This window comes from Marmota flaviventris, chromosome 6, assembly GCF_047511675.1.
Source record: "Marmota flaviventris isolate mMarFla1 chromosome 6, mMarFla1.hap1, whole genome shotgun sequence".
Classification (NCBI taxonomy): domain Eukaryota; kingdom Metazoa; phylum Chordata; class Mammalia; order Rodentia; family Sciuridae; genus Marmota; species Marmota flaviventris.
In genome coordinates this window covers 44,302,809-44,320,336 of record NC_092503.1, presented here as the reverse complement: position 1 = coordinate 44,320,336, position 17,528 = coordinate 44,302,809, and the positions used below count along the sequence as shown (strand labels likewise).

The following is a 17,528-nucleotide window of genomic DNA, read 5'->3' as shown; positions in this document are numbered from 1 at the left end:
ACCTAGAAAGGCTATTATTGCTGTAAATTCTTCCCAGACATTTAAAATCTGACCACTGAAAGCATTACACCAAGCACGGCTAGAGATTCAGGAAGGATTTCTCCAGGGAGAAACAAGAAGATAAGAATCACAATACTAACCTGAATGACTATTTTGGGACCAGAAATAAACATGAGATAATCATTAAAAATGTGAAGATTTAATAATAATCTGCTTTTGTACTTGAGAGGAAAGGAAGGTGAGATGCTTTTATATATTTTTAATTCATTTTCTAAGATATATTTGGCAAAATTATTTCCAATCTGTATTCATTTCTTCAGAAGCTCACTGAAATTTTAAGTGATAAATCATTGGAAAAAGCAATATCTTTTTTCCTTCAAATACAGCGAGAAATGTGATTTCATTTTCAATTGCTCACTTGTTTACTTTTACAAAATACAAAGTGTTTCCAAAATACAAAGTAATATTTTCGATTTAGTTGACTAATTTAAATTTAAAAGTTCCTTTAAAGGCTGGGGATTGTAGCTTATTGGTAGATTGCTTGATTAGCACTCACAAGGCCCTGGGTTTTACCCCAGCACACATAAAAAAAATTCCTGTAAAATGGTAGTTTTTACTCTGAACACATCAAATTTTTAGACAGACCATAATTATTATTTTTTACATATTCCTTAAGGCATCACAAACTGAAGATAACTTTTATATGGAAAATAACTTTTACTAATAGTTTAGTTTAACATATTTCAGGATATAGTTTACTAGAGTTAAAAAAATAAGGTGAGAAAAAGATACTTCCTATTTGATTACATAGTTTATCAACTATCTTATTATTTTGTTAGTTACATTAATTTTCTTTATACTTTAATACTCATTTGTATAATAATAAGAAATTTAATCTTTCCAGACTTGATAAAACTTAAGAAAATTGGAGGGATCTTCAGCTGTAATATTTTTACCTCTTTGTATTTCTCAGAATCAATGTTCTAGAACTAGAAGTCAATCTAAAAAGTGTGTTATTTACTTATGAGGTAGATTTTATTTTTCATTCTTTTATATTTATCTTATGTAGGTATGATGCTAAGCTATGATCTCAGGGGTCAGCTTACATGAAGAGACTACCACAGTGTTGTTGGGCAGCAATGTTACTACAATTGGTTAATATAAAAGTGAAGTGAGATTTGTGTTTTTATTTAATAATATCAGATTACTACTATATTCCAGAAAATATCATAAGTGCTGAGTGAGATACAAAGCCAGGTAAAACAAACAACAAACAGATAACCCAAAATAAATATGATAAATGATATGAAAAATTATAAATATGACTTTTTTATTTTTTAATTTTAGGTGGACAAAATATCTTTATTTTATTTTTACGTGGTACTGAGGATCGGACCCAGTGCCTTGTGCATGCTAGGTGAGCACGCTACCACTGAGCCGCCAACTATGATAGGAAATAACTGGAGATAATATTGGGCTGATGGTAAAGAAAAACCTTTTGGAAGAAGTCACATTGAAACTAGGTGTCCCTGCAGAAGCAGACAGGAGAAAACCTTGGGAATGAGTGTATTAGGCAAACAGTTCAGCTAGGACAAAGACCCCAAGTAGGCAGTGAGCTGGGCATGAAGAGGGGAGCATGTCTGTGAAGTGCAGTTCAAGTGGTACAATGGAGGACTAAGAGCCTGACCCAGTGGGTGCCCTGAGGATCATCAGCAGGGTAAACAGCATGACCTGACTAACATAAAAGATGGCTCTGAATTTTGTGATAAAAGTGAAACTGGGGAGAAAGGGGAGGAAGGCCACTGGCTTGGACTAGAGTTTACTAGAGAAGAAGGAAGAAGATAGAACTGGGATATATTTGGAGGTAGAATAAAGAGGATTGAGAAGTTACATGTGAAACAAAGGAAAGAGAGAAATAAGAGATTACTGTTTAAGTTTTATTTTGAACAACAAACAGTGCCAATAAATTAAGATGCTGGGAGAGTGGGTGGGGGTGAAAATCAATATTTCTGAGTCAGACATGCTAAGTTTGAGATGCCAATTTGTCATCCAAGTGAATGTAGACTTGAGGGAAGAGGTCATGCCTAGAGATTTAACTTGCAAGTCATTGACATATAGACAGTATTTAAATCATAAGAATCATAAGACTAGTTGAGATCCCAAGTGTTATAGATTATTTGTGTCTCCCACCCCCCAAACTCATATATTGAAACCCTAAAACCTAACATGATGGCATTAGGAAGTAGGGCCTGGTAGATTTTTTAATCATGAGGGCAGAGCCTTCCTGAGTGGGCTTAGTACCCTTAGAAAGAGCCCCAGAGGATTTCTGCAGTCCTTCAACCATGTGAGAACACACTGAGAAGATGGCTGTCAAGGAACCAAGAAGTGATCCTTCCCCAGACACTAAATCTGTTAGTCTCATGAACTTTGTCTTCCCAGCTTCCAGAACTATGAGAAACAAATTTATATTTAAAGCAACCCAGACTATTATTACAGCCCAAGCTTAGACAGGAAATTTATACCAAGAGATAAGGGTGCTACTCTAACACTGAAAATGTGGAAGAGGCTTAGAACTTGGTAATAAGAGGAGAAACAGTTTTCAGCTGCATGCTAGGAAAAAACCTACTTTGATATGAGAAAATCTTTAAAAATGATTCTGGTAAGGGCTCAAAAAGTAAAGAGAGGGAAAATATAGAAAAAGCTTTAATCTTTCTAGAGAACACCTGAGAATCCTGAGAAAATTGTTGGTAGAAATATGTATTGTGAAGGCCATTCTGATAAGTTCTCAGAAATAAAGAACATGGTATTGAAAACTGAGGAAAGAGAATCCTTGTTATAAAGAGGCAAAGAAGTTGGCTAAATTGTGCTCGTGTACTAGAGTCTTATAGAAGGCAGAACTTTAAGTGAAGAAATTGGATATTTAGCTGAAGCAATTTCTAAGCAAAGTTCTGAAAGTCTTGGTTGGCTCCTTTATGGAAAAATGCAAGGGGAAAGGAATGACTGGGCACCATGTAATCCTGGTGACTCAGGGGGCTGAGGTAGGAGGATTGCAAGTTCCCGATTAGCCTGAGTAATTTAGTGACATCCTAAGCAACTTAGCAAGGCTCTGTCTTTTATTTTTTTTAAATATTTTTTTTAGTTGTAGTTGGACACAATACCTTTATTTTATTTATTTTTATGTGGTGCTGAGGATTGAACCCAGTGCCTCGCACGTGCTAGGTGAGCACTCTACCACTGAGCCACAACCCCAGCCCCAAGACTCTGTCTTAAAGTAAAAAATTGAGGGCTGGGAATGTGGCTCAGTGGTTAAGCACCCCTGAGTTCAATTCCTGGTTCCAAAAGAAAAAATAAATTAGCATGTAAAGATTTGGAAAACTCTCAGGTTATCCACATCACAAAAATAAGAGTGTGTTTAGAAGAGCAACTGTTTAATAAAGCGATTAGTGTAGGTGTGAATCATGGGCCTGATGAGTTACCTCAACAGACACTACTCTTTGGGAAAAAAATAAAGATGATGACAGACCCTGAAGGTGATTTAGACATCAGCAGGGCTACATCCTTGGTTTCAAAAGAAGGGATCACTGCCTCATTTTCAACAGACCAGACAATTTCCACCAAAGCTGTGGGGGAGAAACTATCTAAGGACATGGGGGTGGGATCACCTGGATTCCAGCAGGATTCCAGCCCAGTGTGACAAGAAGGTAGGATTTCCCCTCCAGGGGGCCTTGAAGGCAGAGTATTAAGCCAAAAGATTATTTTCAAGCCTTAAGATCTCATGAAGTCAGCCTTGTAGTTTGGACTTATTTGGACTTACTCCTTTCTTTCCTATTTATCCCTTTTGGAACACAATATCTATCCTGCTCCTGTCCCATCATTGTATTTTGGAAACACAAACTTCCTTGGTGCTACATAGTTTGGATACTGAACATCCCCCAAAGGCCAATGTGTTAAAGGATTGGTCCTTAGTTTGGTATTCTTGAGAGATGGTAGTCCCTTTGGGAGGTGGGGCCCAGTGGGACATCACTGGGGGTGTGTCCTTAAATAGGATCATTTTTGCATACAAGATTTTAGTTTGTTCAATATTCCTTTGAGCTGACATTTATAGTTTTAGCTTGGGCTACTAAAATAGATTACTATAGTCTGGGTGGCTTAAACAACAAATACTTATTTCACACAGTTCTAGGAGGCTACGAAGTCCAAGTTCAAGATGCCCACAGATTTGGTATCTGGTGGGGTCCTACTCCTTGGTTCATATATAGCTGCCCTATTATTGTATCTTCATGTGATAAAAGGGCCAGGGGAACAAGTTCTCTTTGTAAGGTTCCCCTTCATGACCTAGTCAAATATCAAAGGCTCTTCTTCCTAATCACCATTAAATAGGGGGTTAGGTTTGAACATATGAATTGGTGGGGGACATAGACATTCAATCTGGTCCGATATATTCATGTCCTTCTCATGTACAAAATATGGTTATTACATGTTATTATCTTCAAAAGACTTAACCTTATTCCAGCATAAACCCTAAAGTCTAAAATCTAAATATTATTTAAATCAGATATGAGTGAGCTGAGACAAATGCTTTCCAGTTACAAACCTATAAAATCAAGCGTGTTAGCCTTCCGTCACTGGAACAAACTACTTTAGATAATTAACTTATAAAAACAAAAAGTTTATTTTGCCTCTCAATTTTAGAGGTTCCAGTCCATGACCAGATAGACCTATTGCTTTTAGGCCTCTGGTGGTGGTACTGGTTGGCAATAGCTGGGACTGTGTGGTAGAGCCCAAACTCCTGGCCAGGAAACTAAGCAGCAAGATCTGTGTTAAACAAAACTGATGCCCTATATAATAGCCAATTTGCTTTAAAGCTTTTTAAATTTGTTGTTAATTTTTGAGTGAGCAAAAGGGCTTAAAGAGATTTTTCTTCAACTGACTGAGAGCACTCAGAGATTCCAACATAGAAAACTTACTAAATTTATTTCAGGGTTTCTATTCTTGAAGGATGAATATAATCAGAATTTCAGATAAGTAAGAAGAAAAATCGAAAATAATTTTAAAAGCTATTAAACTTAATGTTGGTATATAAATATTGAAATCCACTAAATTAAAACCTTTTGAGGACAGAAAACCTATCTTCACGCTTTGCATCCCAAGTACATAAGTAGGAGCCTGACACTGAGTAAATGATCAATAAATGCTTACTAAAGACTAAGTGAATCATGTGGACCTAAAACATCCAGTTAGATTGCACTGCTCTATTTTACTTCTCTCCTTTCCCACAATTAACAGAAGCAACAGAAAAAATTCTAGATAACTAAAAAGAAATGTTATTTAGGAAAAAGAAATGGATATGTGTGTGTGAGAGACACAGAGAGACACAGAGAGAAAGAGAAAAAAAATCCTGTTGGCAAAAGTCAATAGATTCTAAGACCTAGAAATGTAACCTCTGGGAAATCAATACTGAGTACACTACATATACTAAATAGTTGTCTGGAATATACAAATCTGAACACAGAAAGGTTACGAAGTGGAAAGCAACATTCACTAATGACTCCAATTTTGTCCTTCTCTAACCTGTTCTCCAAACTGTAGCCAAAGTTTTGAAAGGACAGTATTTGAATATTTCACACTCCTGCTTAAAACCTCTGACTGTTCTTCATTGCTCTTTGGATAAAGTCCTAAATCTCTAAAAAGGCAAACAAAGCCCCAGACCATCTGATTCACTTAGTCTTTAGTAAGCATTTATTGACCCTGCCTGCCTTCCCACCACCCAGCTCTCTACTCTGCGGAACAAAGGTGTTGCCTGGGCTGCCTGAGGGCCTTCACATACACTGCCTCCACTGCTCAGAATGTGCTTCTCCTCTCCTCTTGTCCTGACCTCTTTCCTTTTAGGCCTCAGATAAATAATCCTGCATTCAGAGAAGCCTTCCCCCAATTCTCATGCTAGGTCAGGTCTTCACATTACACATGTTCATATACCACAGTTGAAATTTAACAGCTGTTTTCCTTTCTAGACCTTGAGCACCAAGAAGGCAAAGACCACTCTGACCCCACAGTACTGACTGGTCTGACATAGTGCCTAGCATACCAAGAGGCACTCAATTTTGAATAAACATTATAAATGCATGAAAAGAAGATTAGAAGCAATTCCTACCCTAGATTTCAGCCCTTAGGGACTTCCTTCCTTCCTTCCTTCCTCCCTCCCTCCCTCCTTCCTTCCTTCATTCCCTCCTTCCTTCCCTCCCTCCCTCTTTCCTTCCTTCCTTCCTGCATCAGGGATTGAACCCAGAGACACTTAACCCCTGGGCCACATCCCCAAGCATCCCTCCTCCTGCCTTTTTTAAAATTTTGAGACAGAGCCTTGTTAAGTTGCTAAGGCTAGCTTTGAACTTGTGATCTTCCAACCTCAGCCTTTGGAACTGCTGGGATTACAGGCAGGTGCCACAGTGCCCAGCCTCAACACAGGGATTTAAAAACAAAAACAAAGACAAAAAGACAAAGAAATATGGGGTGATGGACCAAGACTAAAATTGCTTAAAAAGCCTGGAGCTTGTCACAAAGACCTCTAAAGTGAGACTGAAATTTGTTAGTGGGAAATGAGGTACTCTGGGGACTAATTATACTTACCAGAATCACCATACTACTGTATTATCAAAGGTGTTCCATTGTCATGGGGCTAAATTTAAAGCACAACTAATGCTTTATACATAGATGATATGCCACAGGAATATATATGCATGACTTTCATAATTATTGCTTGATTTTCATCAATTCTAGTTTGAATAAAAGATAAATAAATTAAAATTCTCATTACTGATAAAAGATGTGTTATTTGTTAAACTTCTTACTTCCTTGAGACAATATTGATACACTGCAATGCAAATAAAATGTTAAAGCTTAAAAAAATTCCTAATTCATTTTTTAGCATGTAATACCATAGTTTCTTAAGGTAAATTACATAAAGTCTTTTTCTAATATTAATTTCAAGTATACTAATACCTAGAGGAAAGCAACTAACAAATCTAAGATTTAGAAATAAGATTTCACAGCTCTAATAATTCTCCTAAAGCAAAAAATAAAAATTTATATACCATTGTTCAATATTTAAACTAAAATAGTGAAGAAGATATGAATGAATAAAATTTAGGTGGAAAAAAGCTACTGTGTCAGGTAATTCACTTTTTTAGTAGTTGTTTAGTTGTTAATGGACTGTTATTTATTTATTCATTTACATATAATGCTGAGAATTGAACCCAGTGCCTCACACGTGCTAGGCAAGCGCTCTACTAGAAAGCAAAATTAATAGAACAAGAAAATAAAATCAGACCTGAACCCAATGAAATTGAGATAAAAAAAAAAAACCCAAAAAGGCAATGAAAGAAAACTTGTATACAAAATTGGTAAACCCTTAGCCAAGCTAAAAAAAAAAAAAAGAAAAACTCAAATTGTTAAAATCCATGATGAAAATGGAAATATCCCCAGACACTACAGAAATACAGAGGATAATTGGAAACTATTTTGAAAACTTAAATTCCAATAAACTAGAAAATCTTGATGATATTGACAAATTCACACACATATATATAAATAGATAGATCTACCTATCTATCTCTCTCTATATATATGACCTACCTAAATTGAACCAGGAGGATATTAAAATTTAAGCAGATCAATTTCTAGAAATGAAACCGAAGAAGCCATCAAAAGCCTATCAACACAGAAAAGTACAGGACTGGATGAATTCCCAGCTGAGTTCTACCAGGCCTTTAAAGAAGAACTAGCACCAGTCCTCCTCAAATTAGTCCATGAAATAGAAAATGAGGGAATTCTTCCAAACTCATTCAAAGACACATCAAGAAAAGAAAACTTCAGACCAATATCCCTGATGAATATAGATGCAAAAATTCTTAATAAAATACTGGCAAATCACATACAAGAACACATTAAAAAATAGTGCATGATCAAGTGGGATTCGTCCCAGGGATGCAAGGTTGGTTCAACATACAGAAATCAGTAAATGTAGTACATCACATAAATAGACTCAAAGACAAGAACACATCATTATCTCAATAGATGCAGAAAAAGCATTTGACAAAATATGCATCAATTCATGTTTACAACACTGGAAAAACTAGGAATAGAAGGAACATACCTCAACATTGTAAAAGCCATATGACAAACCCAAGGCCAACATCATTCTAAATGGAGAAAACCCGAAAGCATTCCCTTTAAAAACAGGAACAAGAAAATTATGCCCACTTTCACAACTTCTATTCCACTTAATCCTTGAAACTCTAGCCAGAGCAATTAGGCAAAAGAAAAAAAATAAAGGGATACAAAAAGGAAAAGAAGAGCTCAAAGTATCTGTTTGCCAATGACATGATTCTATATTTAGAAGGCCAAAAAATCTCTTACCAGTAAACTCTTAGAACTCATAAATGAATTCAGCAAAGTAGCAGTATACAAAATTAATACCCATAAATCAATTGTGTTCCTATACTCTAATGATGAATCAGCCAAAAGAGTAACTAGAAAAAAAATACTTAGGAATCAATCTTAACAAAACAGAAGAAAGACCTCTATAATGACTAACTACAGAACACTAAAGAAAAAAAATTGAGAGGAAGACTTAGAAGATGGAAAGACCTACACTGCTCTTGGATAAGCAGAATCAATACTGTTAAAATGGCCATACTACCAAAAGCACTCAGCAGATTCAGTGCAATTCCAGTCATATTCCAATGATGTTCTTCATTGAAATAGAAAAAGCAGTCATCTAATTCATTTGAAAAAATAAGTGGCCCAGAATAGCCAAAGCAATCCTTAGCCAGAAGAGTGAAGCAGGAGGCCTTACGAAACCAGATCTTAAATTAAGAGAGCCATAGTAACAGAAACAGCATGACACTAGCATGAAAACAGACATGTAGACCAATGGTACAGAATTGGAGACACAGAGACAAACTCACATAAACACAGTTTTCTTATACTAAACAGAGGTGCCCAAAACATTCATTGGTGAAAAGATAGTCTCTTCAACAAATGTTTCTAGGAAAACTGGAAATCGATATTTAGCAAAATGAAATTACACCCCTATCTCTCACCCTGCACAAAAATCAACTCTAAGTGGATCAAAGACCTAGGAATTAGACCAGAAACCCTGCACCTACTAAAAGAAAAGGTAAGCCCAACACTTCAAAATATTGGCAGAAATTGACTTTCTGTACAAGACTTCTAAAGCACAAGAGATAAAATTTAAAATCAATAAAAGGGATGGCATGAAACTAAAAAGCTTCTTTTCAGCAAAAGAAACAATCAAGAGTGAGGAGAGAACCTACAGAATGGGAGAAAATCTTTGCCACCTGTACCTCAGATAGGGTGTTAATTTCTAGGATATACAAAATACTCAAAAAGCATAACACCAAAAACCCAAATAGCCCAATCAATGAATGGGAGGAACCGAAGAGACCCTTCTCAAAAGAAGTATGAATGGTCAACAAATATATGAAAAATGTTCAGCATCTCTAGCAATTAGAGAAACACACATTAAAACTACACTGAAATTTCATTTCACTCCAGTCTGAATGGCAATTATCAAGAATACAAGTAACAACAAATGTTGATGAGGATGTGGGGGAAAAGGAACACTCATATATTGTTGGTGGGACTGCAAATTGGTGCAACCACCCTGGAAAGCATTATGGAGATTTCTCAAAAAACCAGGAATGAAACTACAATTTGATCCAGTTATCCCACTCCTTGGCATATATCCAAAGGACTTAAAATCAGCATACAACAGTGACATAGCCATAAACATTAATGTTTATGGCAGCACAATTCACAATAGCTAAGCTATGGAAGCAACCTAGATGCCCATCAGCAGATGAATGTATAAAGAAACTGTGATATGTATATATGTATGTGTGTGTGTGTGTGTGTGTGTGTGTGTGTGTATATATATATACACACACATATAAATATGTATGTTTATACATATGTATGTATATATAAAGAAATTTTACTCAGCCATAAAGAAGAATGATTTTATGACATTTGCTAATAAATGGATGGATCTGGAGAATATCATGCTAAGTGTAATAAACCAATCTCAAAGAATCACAGGTCAAATATTTTCGCTGATACGTGGAAGCTAAACCATACTGAAGAGGAGAGGGGAGAGAAATTCAGTAGATTAGACAAAGGGGAACAACAAGAAGGGGCAGATAGGAATAGGAAAGACAGTGGAATAAATCTAACATAATTTTCTTATGTACACATATGAAAATACCTAAGTGAATCCCACCACTGTGCCCACCCACAAGAATGGGGTCCTAATTAGAATAAGATATATCCTATGCTTATATATCTTATCAGAATGAATTCTACTGTTATGCATAGCTAAAAGTACTAATAAAAACATTTAAATTCATATCAAAACAAGTTATTTCATGTTTTCCTTTGCTCTAAAGAGGATGAAATACAGGTATGCTAAGGTACAAAAATAGTCTCATGTTCAGTTCACTCAGAAACTATTAAATATGTGAAAATGCAGATACTCATACTTTTTCATAGTATATGCTTCTGCCCAAGTCCTAGACTTATTCCCTACTCTTAATCCTTTAATATCATCAAGCCCAAGCCTGCTGAACTAATTAATTTTCGTAAGTGCAGAACATGATAGAGGCTTAGTAACATTCTGTCCTTCCAGGTCCCTAAATAGAATGTAAAATGAGTGAGTGGTGTATACCTATAATTCCAGCCTATAATTCTAGTGTGTTGGGGAGGCTGAGGCAGGAGAAACACAAGTTTCAGGTCATCCTGGACAAGTTAAAAAATAAATAAAATAAAAAATCTCAAAATAAAAAAAAAAGATTGGCGATGTAACTTGGTTGGAGAACACCCAGTACTGTCTAAAAAGAAAAAAAGAAATGAGAAAAAGAAAGTAAGACAAATGTGTAGATGGTAATTAGCAAGGTAATATGGCATAGAGCTTTTAATAAGAACTATTTCTTTGTTCCCATTTTTGTCTGAATTTCAAAGGTTTCAAATGATTCACGAAGCTCTCTCTCTCACATAGTATGTAATTCTATTTCAGAATAATATCGTAAATTATTATAAAATACCAGGTACAAACTGGCAGACCTTAAGCATTCATTTTTTTAAAAAATTGGTGAACTATAGACCCCAAGCATTCTTGAAAGACACTGTATATATGTACCTATGTGACAAATAATCTTAGACAAAGCCTTTCCTGCTTATTTTGAAATTAATCATGATCACAAACAGAAACATAATTGTGGATTTGCAGCACTAAAGCACCAGCTGCTTTTTGCCCAAATTCTGCACTTGTTTATCAACTGATGACTCATGTAGTCTATTTAATTACTGCTTTAGTAGGAGAATGCTAAGAATTCATAAAGTTAGAGGTTATGTAAATAAGTAAAAATGTACAAATTACTTTAATTATAGTTATAAAAATTCTGGAAATAAGAAAACATAAAAAAGATAGATTTCAAAATATTATCACCATTTGCTTATGTGATACTATCTCCAAGGGGCTTCAAGTACTAGCCCTTTGGTGAGAAAGAAGTTAACTGCTTGTTTTTGGAGAGTGGTTTTAGTTAATCAGGGTACATTTAATAAATGTTCCCTTCTGTTGTGAAAAGATATTTAAGAGCTTAAAGGAGATTTTATATTTTCAAAGAACAGCTACCTTCTCTACTTAAAATCTCTAATGTGTTCAGTTCAAATATTAAACTAAGAAACTTATCAATTCTTCACAGTTAAGACTATATATATAAAATAATTTCTTAGCTCAACATTTCCCAAATTTTTAAATATGTTGTCTTAATTTTATTCACTTTAAAATTATTTTAAGTTTGCCCTATGAAAAATAACAAAATACAGTGAATTTGCATACAGTGCTTTATAGTATTTTCCTAGCTCAAGAGGGTCAAGGAAAATGAATCTTTAGAAGGTACAGGCTTTAATTACCTGGTTTAAGAGATCTTCGACTTTCTTCTGCCATGAGTCCCTGGCAGCATTTTTCTCTCGCTCTTTTAATTGTAGCAGCTGAGACATTGCTGACTTCTTATCCTCTTCGTGTTGAAGCCTTAACTCTTCACGAAGTTTAGAGCACTCCTGTCTAGAAAAAAACATAAGTATTTACTTTGTAAAGAGAATTATTTCTCTAAGTGAATAATGTGAATGACATACAGTCATTCACAGCTTTTATAAATGCCTAATCCTCCTCAAATGTCTGTGACTCAGAGTAGGAGCTGATTATTTCATAGCTAAGGACCATAAGGTAAACTGGTAACTTACTCATCACTTGTTTATCCATTGATTAAGGTCAGAACAGGTACTAGAATAAATAAGTCTGTTAACTTCTGATTAGTTCTCTTCCAATTTAATAAAATAGGAAATAAAATCAGAGAAAAAATAAAATCTGAATTCAAACAGAAAAAAAAAATTCTAAAATCTCTGCATCTAATCCTGGAGAAAAAATCATTTAAAATACTATCTTTAACAATGTAAGTCATACAACAGGAAAACTTTCTTGCATATCTGTATTGGAAAGGTGACATTACAGAATAAAAAATGTACCTAAGATTTTCAGTCCACTTTATCTCCAAGTCATGGGCCATTCTGTCCACTCTAAGATTCTCTTCTTCCTTCATGGCAGCAAGTGTTTCTTCATGCTGGTGCCTCTCCTGCTCTAGCTCAGCCTGAAGAATAAAAACCTTTCACTGAAGATATCTTCAAAAGCAAAGACACTGCTGGTTATTTCAGGTAAGTATCAAGTGCTTGTGTTATAATTTTTAAGTTCTTATGAAACAATAACTGTGATGTTATCTATGACAATTATTCAAGATTTTGATACTAAAATATATAGTACACATCTATCTATCTATCATCTATTTATTTTCAATGCTGGGGATTGAACCTAGGGTCTCACACATGCTAGGCAAGCACTTTTGGCACTGAGCTGAATCCCCAGCCCTACACATTTATGTTTTAAAGCTTGTCTAAACTATATTAAGATAAATAGTATAAAATAAATAAATAAACTCTATTAAGATGAGTAGTATAAAATAGTATAAGTTATTTAAAGAGTTCAAAGTTGGGGGCTGGGGACATGGCTGTGGTGGTGCACTCGCCTGGCATGCGTGGGGCACTGGGTGCGATCCTCAGCACCACATAAAAATAAAAAAAGATATTGTGTCCACCCAAAACTAAAAAATAAAAAAAAATTGAAAAAAGAGTTCAAAGTCGGCATTAATCATATAAACTAAACATTTCTTACCATGGGTACTTAACAACAGATTGATTATTGAATAATTTTTGCATATACAACATCACAGTTATATTATTCAAATTCATTTTCATTTCAAACAGCATTATTTTTTCAAAGCTTAAGCACATAGCTGCATCCCTCTAACTTGATTAAAAGAATTATGTGGAACTTAGGCTACTATTTTTATAGACAGTAGTCCACATGCTCATTTGTTCTGGTAATATAATATGATATATATGAAATCCCTGTTGATAAGCATAGATCATGTAGCTCCCTGGAGCACAGGCTAGAGATGACCTATTTGGACATCACAGGCAATCATGGACCTCTGCCAGCAGTGCAGCCACTCTAAGGACACTAGGTAGTAGGAAAGCAGATGATGGTCCATCTTCTTGCTACCACGGTGACCTTTTCTGGACCACCCAATTCCTAACAGCATGTGGTACAGCAGGTTTTGAGGAGTATATCCAGATGAAAAAAAAAAAAAGTAAGTAAGTCAGTCATGGGAACTGCTATTCAACATTGCTGACCTGGTTATTAAAGAGTAACTATTGAAAACTGAATTAATCCACCTGTTCTTTTCAAGTCCTCTGCCTCCAAGAACTGCATTTTATTAGACTGCATTTATTATTTATTAGAATTTTTTGAGCTGGAGGAAGAGAGGTTGCTTTGTTTTTTTGTGTACTAGGGATGTATTCAATTAAAATGAGGTCACCCTTAATCCAATATGACCCATTCCTACAAAATGACAATGTGAAAACAGAGAGAGACTGAAATTATGGCAGCCAAATGTGAAGGAATGCCTGGAGCAACAAGAAGCTGGAAAAGGATAGGAAAGATCCTTCATTAGAGATTTAAGAGGGAGGACAGTTCTGTCAATACCTGATTTTAGACTCTGAGCCTAGAGACTGTGAGATAATAAGTTTTTATTTTTGTAAGTCACCAGGTTTGTAGTACTTTGTATAATAGCCCTAGGAATCAATACACTAATTACATACAATTTGATATTTTAAATAAGTCGTAATCAAAGTGGCTAAATTATATTTTTTATTTTGCTGATGTTCATCTTACATTAGAATTATGCAATTACCTCAACATTTACTAGAACATCCTTGGTTTCCTTCAGTCTGCCTTTAGTCAAGTTAAGTTCATTCTGAAGCCTTTCCTGGGAGTCCTGAAGACTAGCAATGAGTCCTTCAGCAGAGCCAAGACCTTGTTCACTTTTCCTTACCAGATCTTGGAGGCGGCCAATCTGCAAGTACATGGAACACTTTTAATAGGCATCATTTTAACAGACTAGCAAAACAGTCTCACAATTCCTTTTTTAGAGTTTTTTTCTTTAGTTTTAATTTTACTGTATGAATAATAATAACCTTTATCATCTGTTTTTTTTTTTTTTTTTTTGTGTGTGTGTGTGTGTGTGTGTGTGTGTGGTGTGTGTGTGACAGGGTACTAGGAATTTAACCCTGGGGCAATTTACCATTGAGCTACATCCTCGGCCCTTTTTATTTTTTATTTTGAGACAGGATCTCACTAATTGCTTAGGGCCTTGTTAAATTGCTGAGGTTAGCCTTGAACTTGCCATCCTCCTGCCTCAGCCTCCCAAGCCCCTGGCCTATATTATAGGCATGTGCCCTCACGTTGTCTCATCTGCTGTTTTTTGAAAAGACCTCCATATTTATAGCTTCCCTTTTAAGACAACTTTGTAAAAAAAATGGGTGTATCTCTCACGCTCTTGGTTTTAAGAAAATTCCTGATATTATCATATAACAAAATACCAATAAAAAGGAATTTTAGAGCAAGATAAAAATTATAATAAATATTGAAAAAAAAGTACATGAAATATTTTAAAATCATTCTTTAACTAAATATATTTCATTTTAGTCCAGTTCTCCTGCTATTTACAAAGGTGATAAATTTAAGTCAATACTGACAAGTTGATGTATGTATCCTAGAGAATAAACTGTGATTTCTGAGTTTCCATACAAAATTTGTCTAGTGAAATTTTTAAGAGTTGAATTTATGTAATCTTGAAATTACAAGCAAATGGACAATTTGTTGATTAGATAGGTCTCTACCCTCTAATTATAGGAACTAAATCCATGAATAAGACCTTAAATTATTTAGGAAAATGCTATGAAATAAAAGCCCCATTTTAATAAATACCTATAAAAAGGAATTGGAGCAAGATAAAAATTGTAATACAGATTGAAAAAAAATGTAGATGAAATACTTTAAAACCAAAAAAAAAAAAAAATGGACAAGCCTATAAAAATCCTACAAAAAGTAAACTGGGAATTTTAAAATATTATTAGAATATTTATCATTATAAATACAGGTATCACAAAGAAAACTAAGATAAAAGGTCTCCAGCACCTCTCTGACCCATAGCCCTCTCTAGGCACACAGCCCTCCAATGAAAGTATATGCTGATATATGTATATACTCACCAATTCTGGGGAAGGGTGCAGTACATTATCTGGTTAGTGTCTCTAAAAGGATGCTAACCTCATGAAATGATATGGAGACTCCCAATTTTTCTGTATCTTAAAATATTTTCTTAGCAAGAGAATTACCTGTTTCTTGAAAGTTTATTAAAATTCACTCACTATATTCTATGGGTTTAGTGCCTCTTTAGGCATATGTTGGTCTATTTTCTTTCATGGTTATAACTGGTTTGGTTGGATTGTTCAAATACTTTGAGTCATATTAAAAATTTAAATTTTTACACAAAAATTTCTTTCTTAATTTAAAATATATACTAGCATGGGGCTGGGGCTGTAGCTCAGTGGTAGAGTGTTTGCTTTCCACTGTAAAACACTGGGTTCGATCCTTAGCATCACATACAAATAAAATAAAGATGTTGTGTCCACTGAAAACTAAAAAATAAATATTAAAAAATTCTCTCTCTTTAAAAAAATACTAGCATATTCACATATAGCATTTGTTTACACTGTTCTAAAATTTTATCTGTCACTAACTATATTAAATGGCCCTGCTTTCTCTATTTTATGTTGCTTACTTTTATCTTCTCTACATTTTATATTCTCTGGCTTGCCATAAGTATGTATCATGATGGTGAATGAATGACTGTAAGGAAAGCAGCCACAATAGAATTCAAAGATTATTTAACTTAGCAGAAAATCTAATTTCAAGACCTGGGTATACCACTAAAAAAGAGAAGTAATAACAATCAATAAGGGAGGAATTATCAAATTTAACAACATAAAGAATATTCTTTTACAATCTAGAAAAATTTCAGTTGAGTAACAAAAATTTCAGATATATAATATGAAACATGAAAAACATTTTATAAAGAACAGTGTTCTAGTTACCACATAAAGAGTTAAAGAGAAGGTATGTTAAAGAAACTAAGAATCTAATTAGAGATAGAATGAACATTTAAATAGGCAAAAACTTTAAAATTTTGCACAATTAAATATACTATAAAAAGTAAGTGGCAAACAGCTGATTAAAATGTTTCCTAAAATATAATAAAAATGGATATGTGTGGAAAATATTTGCTATTTTCCAATATAAAAATCTCTCTTTGGCATCTGGGCAACCTACCCTCCCCCTCCCTATTGGTCCATATAGTCTCAGTAGGGAATCCAAACTCTAGTATGCAGAGCTTGGTTAGAGTTTATACTCTAACTTATAACTTATAAACTAATTAGGATGTCTCAATCTGTTGCTATCAGGAATGTTTCAGGGCAGGCATGTGGATTAAATTTATATACTCACAGTAAGGAGTCTTAGGACCTTTTAAAGGAGTACCTATAAAGACCCTTTCCAGTTGCACATGTACCTAAGGGAATCTGTGACTGAAGTATGAAATCAACAGAAAGACAGCAAATCCAACTTAAGAAAAAAACAGAGTTCCAGTTCTGAATGTAGTCATGCCAAATACTAACATTTCCTTTTTTGTTGGACTAGTTTGAGCTAGAATTTTTGTGATTTGCAATAGGGATCAATATTTAGATTCCTTTTATTAATGTGCACCTTGAGAGAATGCAATTAGTAGGAACCTTCTCCCTGAAATACCTATCTATCTACATGTACTTTCTGCAACACCAGAGTAAATTTATAAATCTCAAATACGGCCACAGGTATAAGCACTATACCTCAGGAAAGCATCCACATATTTGCGCTTAGCATTTTCCAGTTGCTTCCCACAGTTCTTAGCATAATATTAAAAGCATTTCCCAGGGCTTAAAAGTTTTCCATGGCATAGTCC

At 34.6% G+C, this 17,528-nt stretch overlaps 1 protein-coding gene across 3 annotated transcripts in view; it reads right to left on the bottom strand.

The window, feature by feature from the left end:
- Window positions 1-17,528, bottom strand: part of Fam184a (family with sequence similarity 184 member A) — a 118,609-nt gene that overhangs the window by 36,674 nt on the left and 64,407 nt on the right. For all 3 annotated transcript variants that reach the window (XM_027953033.2, XM_027953034.2, XM_027953035.2), the window contains 3 exons: window positions 14,382-14,543; window positions 12,601-12,722; window positions 11,989-12,139 (listed from right to left, as the gene is read on the bottom strand). In XM_027953033.2, coding sequence (XP_027808834.1) covers window positions 11,989-12,139; window positions 12,601-12,722; window positions 14,382-14,543 — 435 coding nt within the window. The remainder of the gene's footprint in view (window positions 1-11,988; window positions 12,140-12,600; window positions 12,723-14,381; window positions 14,544-17,528) is intronic.